This window comes from Montipora capricornis, chromosome 3 (assembly GCF_036669925.1).
Source record: "Montipora capricornis isolate CH-2021 chromosome 3, ASM3666992v2, whole genome shotgun sequence".
Classification (NCBI taxonomy): Eukaryota; Metazoa; Cnidaria; class Anthozoa; order Scleractinia; family Acroporidae; genus Montipora; species Montipora capricornis.
Genome location: NC_090885.1, coordinates 67,088,693 through 67,097,113, shown reverse-complemented (window position 1 = coordinate 67,097,113; position 8,421 = coordinate 67,088,693). Strand labels below are relative to the sequence as shown.

General features: G+C 39.1%; 1 protein-coding gene across 1 annotated transcript in view; it reads left to right on the top strand.

Moving 5' to 3' along the window:
• Positions 1–462: 462 nt before the first annotated feature.
• The window catches only part of LOC138040737 (zinc finger protein 709-like), a 79,173-nt gene continuing 71,214 nt past the window's right edge, over positions 463–8,421 (top strand). The window contains exons 1-2 of the mRNA XM_068886415.1: positions 463–1,463; positions 2,962–3,712. Of these exons, the coding sequence (XP_068742516.1) occupies positions 1,403–1,463; positions 2,962–3,712 (812 nt within the window). The 5' untranslated portion in view covers positions 463–1,402. The remainder of the gene's footprint in view (positions 1,464–2,961; positions 3,713–8,421) is intronic.

Below are 8,421 nucleotides of genomic sequence, written 5' to 3'. Positions count from 1 at the left end.
AAATGGTCACAAAATTCTGGCGTAATGTACCGTGTCCCTTGTTTTGTTTATATTATTTAAATGACTGACCGAGACAAAATATTACTCATTTCGTTCGATGGTCCATTCGTCTTTGTTCATGGGAGCAGGGTGGTGGTTTTGCACCTGTTCTTCTCTGCACGTGCCCTGGCCAAACGAACAAGTGCTAAAGGCGAATATGACGGGTGGCGTTGCTAAGGGCACAACTCCAGCAATGGCGAAAATCAAACAAAGGCATGTTCTTACAAGTAATTAGCTCATACGAACAAAGTGTCTATCTTATTTGACTTGTGAAATCGTTCGCACTAACTTTGAGCGCGGCGCGCTCGGCACCACGAAATCAAACATATTGCTCAAAAGATCGGTCACGTGTAATTCGAGATGTGTGTTTTCGAAATGAAAACGGCTGGTGAAGTTTAAAGGAATATAATCCATGATAGCTTCGATTTCTTGGCCGGCCAGTGACAAAGGCAGTTCATCTATTGTATGAATAATTGACAAGGCATGGCCTCGTGACAAATAACATACCTCCATATAATATCAAATTAAAATTTCATAGCACGGGGCACAAAAGAACATCGCTTGGATCTAAGAGCGAACAACTTAAAACTCTTTTCAGAGGTGTTAAGCGCACGTTTCTGTAAAAAACAAGTAACTTTGCCGCCAGCAGAGGAATTAATACCGCGCTGCCAGGATTGATGAAGCGAGATTCATGCGCCTGCCTTGCGCAATTCGCGCCCTTCTCCTTGCGTCAAATTCTAATCGGTAGAATTGTTCTCGCGCAGTTGTGGTAATGCTAAAGTTATTTAGCACCGCGAGCCGTGATTGGCCGGGACACCCGCGCCACTAGCAGCGAACAAGTCTCACAAGTGTTCAACAAACTACTCTATCATGCATGCGCAATGAACTATACCACTCCACATTGGCTAACAGCGGCCCATTGTCGAGTAGAATTTGCCTTTTGGCCATTTTCTAGCTTTACGCAACCTGCAAAGCATTGAATTCCTGATGGGGTCGGGGCGGGTCTTAAATAAATTAATAGCCAGCCATTCGAATGACGGAGGACGGTTTGTTGTTTTCGGTGGCAGATATTATGTTATCCTTTTGTCTTGATACGATCAAGGGGCATTCAGTCCTGCTCCGTGTATGAAAGTTTGCTTTGGGCTGGCAAGTGGGGAATTGTTTACACCGCACCGCTGTAAAATCGTCCCTACACCTGGCCTGTCGGCTCAGTAGCTATATTAAGCCGCGCAATATTCAGACTTCAGTCTATTCAAGGCAAAAGTGGTGATCGATCGAGGACCCATCATTCCCCAAGCTTCAACCTTGCTTTCGGACTGCAATTCATTCAGCTGTTAGTCTGCCATCTCAACCGCATTGAAGAATGCCCCGCTCATTTCTGATCAAGAAAAAAGAATACAAGAAGAACAACGTAACGTACTTTGGTAAGTTGGGTTTTTTTCGTACAAACATTGCGTACGACTTGGCAAAAACTTTTTCCCCTCTTTTTATTTCATTGGACGAGAGTGCTGTCTGTGATGTTTGAAGGTAGCTAAGCAAACTTTTCTTAAAACCAGAATTTAAAGTTCGAAAAGGGCAGAGATCTTCATAGTACAAAAGCGATTAAAATCGTCTTTTAATTGGTCATTTCACGGCATGGAGAGTGACTCCTTAGTAGTCGTAACTAGTTATGACTTTGAGCTGTCATCTAAAAAATTTCTCAATTCACTAAATCTCAAACGAGTCAGTATCGACTCCAAAAAAAACCGAGCCGAACAAAAATGCCTTAGATAATTATCCAGCTTTTATCAAAGTTGTTTTTCCTTTGTTGAGGGATTTAAATACAAGCGAACATCGCTACCTGTAAACTACCAGAAAGGTCTTTTAAAAAGCATCAATGCCAAATCACTGACAACAATTGTACAAATGTGGCCCCGAATGAATTTATTTAACCAAAGGGATTAAATTTATCGGATTATTCGAGTTTCGCCAAAACGTCTTGTGCGTTATACATATCTTTGAAAAACAGGATCCCTAAGGAAGTTAGACTTTTAGTGCTGTTTTGCGATTACCAGCTTGCTCCTTGCTTGCTATAAATCATTAATTCGTGGTGTACAAATAACTACGACTATGAGATTTTTCTTTCACCGTTAATGGTGTTGAAATAAATCAACGACAGCGTTTTTCGCACAAAAGTAATTCTGTTTCATTGGTTAAGATTATTCTGTGTGCAATTTTGCGGCTGCGCTGTTTTTTGTTTTTGCTAAATTTAACTGTATTACAATACATAGTTCAGCTAACCGGATGAGCTTTGTTCGCTCATGTTGTTCGCCAATTTTACACTTTCAGATCGTCCTTGCAATAGTCACTGTAAACAAATAGGTCGGCTTCTTTACTTTTCAGAAAGAGTATCTTTCCTAAAATTAACGAGCGCGCATGTTGCCCGCCCTAATTTCTAATCTTCATTTGGAAATGGCTCTGAACGCTCAAAAACCCCATTAAGATTTTCATTTTATCATCCGTAATTTAACAGGCTTGTTAATGAGATATTTAGGTTTATACAATTTAGCCGAGAAAAACAGATTCAACCGACAAAAATGTAATTAACCCTGTTTGTATATCGTCAGAGAGGTGCTAAAACAAGCAAAGGCTGTTTACAGTAAGCAAGAATTAGTTTGAAAATCCGAATTAATCTCACTGTTGCTTCCACTCGGCATTACAAACGTTTTGGCTGCGTTGCCAACTACAAGCACACTGCCAGCCTCAATACTTTGCGTATGAATAATGATGAAATAGATTACCCCGCATTAAAGGCATGTTGTTTGTTGCGGTTTTCTTAAAGAATGCCGCAAAGCCCAATCTCTCTTCTTTCCTCAGGGTGCGAATTACGTATTTGCCGTGAGGAGATCCATGCATTGAAATTGTCATTTTATGTAATTGCAGATCATACGGAAGACACTCCACCGACAGTTGCTTCTTCACAAGCCGAGCTGTATCGATTGGCTTCGCCATTTGTCCAGCCTCTAGTTATTGCCCACAGCCAACCGCTTGTCATCTCAGCAAGCAGGGAAGTGAACGGTCAAAATGACTTTCACAAAGAGACAGAAAAGAAGGTAAACGGGTGGAGCAGAGAAGATTGCAGTCACGAGACAGAGCGACTGGCAGATTTTCCGTCAATAAAAGAAGACAAAGATTCGGATACCAATGGAAGCGATAAGCCATACACTTGCCAACACTGCAGTAAGGTGTTTACACGCTCGTGGAATTTCCAACGGCATATTCTTATCCACACTGGTCAGAAGCCATACAAATGTCAAAAATGTCCCAAAGCTTTCGCCCTGGCCGCACATCTAAAAATCCACAACCGTATTCACACGGGAGAGAAGCCCTATACTTGCAACATCTGCTGCCGTGGATTTGCACAGCTCACTAACTTGCAGCGCCATATTTTGACGCATACAGGGGAGAAGCCTCACAAGTGCCAATACTGCCCCAAAGCGTTCGTGAGCTCCAGTGATCTGCGAAGGCACGTTCGCATTCACACCGGTGAACGACCTTACAAGTGTAAGCAGTGCTCCAAGGCGTTCACCACCTCTGGAAATTTGCAGTCACACATTCTCACGCACACGGGGGAGAAACCTTACAAATGCAACATCTGCAATTGGAAATTCATCAGTTCCAGCAACTTACGCACGCACATTCGTATTCACCATGCATACTACCTTGAGAAATCGAATACCGCGCCGCACCATCGGCCGGAACAGCAAAACGGAAAGGGCGGCGGACGGCTTCCTGCTGACCCTGTGGCAGAGCAAATGAGGGAAAACATGCCTTTTAAGAACCTCATAGAATCGCAAAGAGAGCAAGTATTTTATTGACTGTATCTCGTTGCGTAAACTATTCTTTACTGAAACAAGTTTCCGTTGGCATAATTCAGACCCTTTGCGAAAGACGTAGGCCTTCTGGTTGGTGTCATTCACAACGTACTTCTTAATGACAATTAAAGTTGAGAAATAAGCGAGAACCAGAAATAAATGACTTTGTATTTGCCAAGTTGTGACAAGACTTTAAAAAATTATTCTTCATTAAACAGAGCTGATATATCTATATAAAAACATTGTATTTATGTAAAACAATATAGAAAAGTAACTTTTGATATTCAAAGAAAGTTAGTGAGATATTATTACTAGTGCACCAATTAATTAAGTTGGTTAAGAAAATGAAAAAGTTGAATACAAGCATAGTCGGATTTATTTTACAAGAATAGATTATATTGTTATTTATAGACCGTTTACTAAAGACAATAATTTAAAGAATTCTCAAGTTTTTACCGAAGAACAAGATTTTCCTTTAGAAGACTCAATTGTAGGGAGTTGGGAATTACGGGACAGGTGGTTTTAGGTACATGCATTTTGTATGCTAAACTGCGAACTTGCGAGACAATTGTCCTGAAACAATTATGAAACTAACAGAATTTAAGCTGAGAAATGTCGTAATAAATTATCACAAATGCCTTTGCTCATTTTAATATTTCCGTGTATAGAGGGCTGTAAGAACTGGGAGCAGGAATCCGAACGAGAAACGACCTGGCGAAGAAACTGTTAAGCACAGTGAGTAACAAAAGTGGTACGATTTGAAAGTAAGATTTCCGTGTAATCGTTCGAATTGTATTAAAAACTAAAAAGCGGGCGTCGTTATCTTTTTTTGTCATATTTTGTCTCCGCGGAATCATTTCGTTAAGTATGGATCCCAAGCGTGTCACCCGCGCTGTCTGAAATCAAGAGTATGAGCTTTTAAATATTATTGATTGTCAACATAAAAAAAAAAAACAAAAAAGTAAGAATCACATGGTCCGACTTAAGCCGTTTTCTTCGCACTGATCAATAAATCAAGGCACGCTAATTTTGTTTTTGTACGCTAGACTTTCATGGCCCTATATTTTATCCTACAAAACCTTTTCTTTTATTTTGAATGCAATACTCGTCAAATGTTGGCGTCCAAAAACAGCTCTTTCAACAAGGAAAAAGAGCTTCAGCCCACATAATATAGCATAGGATTTGCGCAAAACGCCGAAGATTTTGCGCAAATCACACATGACATCGTCGGACGAAGTTATATTTCAATTTCTGGGGGAACTCTTTTTTGCACGCTGACGTTTAAAACTCAAAGTGGACTCTTTCCTTTCTCGTAGCATCCTAATACCATGCGATTGACATATTTTAAAAGCTAGCCAGCTTTACTGCTGCAAAGCAAGAGCACCTGGCCACAAGATCGAGTCACATGTTGACAATGCACGTTATCCAGCAACCTGCCTCAGTAATAAGGAAAAGCTCGCCAGCACGCCAAAACACCAGATATAGTTTCAGTAATTTAATTCGACCTGGAAGAGCGAGGCCGGGAATCAGGGCATTAACATGCACAGGAAAAGTGTTAACGGATTGTGCATGGAGTTGATTTACCGAGGCGATTTGCCTCATTTTTGCTTAGAGTATTCTCTGTGTTTGAAGAGAACGTACCCACATTTGCATGTGAATTTGTTACATGGTGGGCACATTTTCAAGTGATGAATCGAAGCAGTGCTCGTCTGAGACATTCACACAATGAGGAGCGTTGGAAAACGTGCTTTTAAACCTTTACCGAGCATAGACACTCAGCGTGTAATTTTACAAAGGACAAGCATGAGATCTTAAAAATGAAGTACAGTTGAGCAAACAACCGTTATTTATTCACAGTGGAATTAAAATCTTGCAGCCTAGGAATCATAACCTCTCAAATTAGAACAATTTATCATTCTAAAAAGACACATTGAACAGGAAGCGTCCAGTTGGCAGTGCTACAAGGCGTTGTGAAGTTCAGTTCTCTTAACATTTTACAGGAGAATTAGTTGAAGAAGCATTTTTTGCTTAAGTATAGTTGATGACGTGAGAGGATTCGAAATTAAAATTGACAAGTTACGTTACATAAAGAGATCGATAAACCAACAAACAATTTCCCGTTTTGGCAACGGTTCCTCCAAACACTTAAATGATGTGTTGCGTACATTTTATTCTTCTAGAAATGGATTAAAAATTAACGAAAAGGTTTTCAGCTGTCAACGGCGTCACACAAAACATCCTCAAAAACGGCCAATTTTTTTCCTGACAGAAGACTGTTAGTGTATTTCAGTTCCAGTGTATGGTTGGTTTTTACTGAAGCTATGAAATCCAAGCGCGGTAGAATTGAATTGCCCGTCTCATCTTTGTAAAGGGTTCTTCATTTTCCTTCGGTAAAAGGCCAGCTGCAAAAAGAGGAGATGATCATTTAGAAATTCAACAAAGTCAACTTTGCTTATATACGGAGCAGCTATTGGGTTTTTTTTTTTATTTTAGATTGACTAGCAAACCATTTTAGTTCCATAATTTTGCCTGTAACGCACCAAAAAGAGTAATCTTTTTTTGCGAGAATCACTCATAATCTAATTAACCAACTCAAAATGGCAGCTCCATGCGCAAAGCTTTTCGTTTTTGGCTCATGTACAGGAAGGTACTTATTGCTATTTTCTTGATGGACAATATTTCAAACAGAAATGGCGAAAGCGAATATAAATTTGTGGATAGTTCAACAGAGAGACAAACAGTAACCGTAATTTTCAAGACTTTGTTTAGTATACTCTTGCCGAAACATTGACAGGAATGAGAAGGAAACGGCGTATATTTAAATATTTATTCTCTGACAATTTCCAAAACATAGTTGTTGGCCATTTCGATTCCCTCTCGCTGAACGATTTTGGAGAGTGATACGATGTTCGTGTTTGCGGCTAACGACAACTGGCATACTTCTGCTTTTCATACAAGCGTAACAATTCCCTTGTTATATGATTATACGATAGCTGTAGCCAATAACTGAGTTAAACTAGTTTCGTCAATATTTTGGCAAAACGCGTCAAATTTCGGACCTACATTTGACCCAAATGTTGGTTTAAGTATCTCTTTGTTTGTCTGTGGTGAGGTACGATCGCAAACGACGGTTAAGTTAAACATGTTTGACTTAATAAAATTAACAAAATATGTAATATGGAAAATTAAAACTCAAGTATCGACGCAGGGAAAGATAAACATTATTTAGCCGACAAGAGATGGGAAAAACATATTCTCTTTAAAGGAAACTTAATTAAAACTTTATTAAAATAAAAGCCGAATAAACTAAATGCTACCAAACATTTTGGGCTTTCATTTTTTTGACGGTTGATAAATTTGGTGTGCCAACTATTGATTTTGGTGACTCTGTTTCCATGACAACACGAGTTCTACTGCTATTTATAAAATAATTAGGATAGTACGCGCACTCTCGTGGGTTTAGATGAGAGTATGGAAACACGGGTGTGACATCACACGAATTTTGATTGGTTATGTGTTGTAAGACGCGCGTTTTGACTGGCTGGTAGGAAATATGAGCATGTATCAAGAAAATCTGTTTCAATCAAGAAGTAAAAAATCCAGCATTTTCCTTCATTTGTCGAATTATCGTTGGGAAATATTTTATAAAAGCAATAGAGGACTTTCTTCCGTGTTTGGGGAAGTTGGGAGAATTCGAGACAGTTATGCAAACCCTCGACTGCGTCTCGGGTTTGCGTAACTGTCTCGAATTCTCCCAACTCCCCCTCGTGTTTAGATGAGGCTATGGAAACACCGAAAACGTTCTCTATTGCTTAAAAATTTTTATAAGTTTTCAAGATTTTCATTTTTAGGATAACACGAATGACTATAATTTCAGCTTAACGGGCGTTTCGACAGACTTTGGATTTCTTTCCCGATCTAGCGCAAAAGCGTTTGGCTGATTACTTAGGTTAATTTATAAAATGAAATGAATGATTATATGGTTCGACTTTCCATTTCATTAATTATTTATTGTCTCACAACAAATCTGATGTTATTACTGCTTTATTCGATTTCTATGTACTAGGTTTATTCCATTAGCACGCGATTGAAAACTAAAGCGCATAATCCTAAAAAAATATAGGATGCCCAGCTTGCGTGGTTTTGGTGCAGCCGTGTAACCAAGAAATACGCCTACGTTAAAAATACCGCCTACGTTAAAAAGAAAACGCCTTTTCCGTTGCATGACTTCTTAAGAGCCAGGTGTATTTTCATATTATTATACCTTTGGTAATTCAATGACCGTAAAATACTTTAAGTGTTTCATTGTTTCTAAAGTTTAAATCGATGAAGCTTCATTCGTTTGACAAAAAAAAACCGTGTAAAAAGCAGGACGGGATAAATAGGTAAAACGGGATAAAAATTCAAATAACAAAACTTAAGCTTAATTTTGTTCAAATGGAATCTTCACATTTTGTGAAACCAGAAAATTAAAACCCTTCGCTTTCATCCTTGGCTTTGTTGTTGGGGGGAAGAATCCTATAGAATT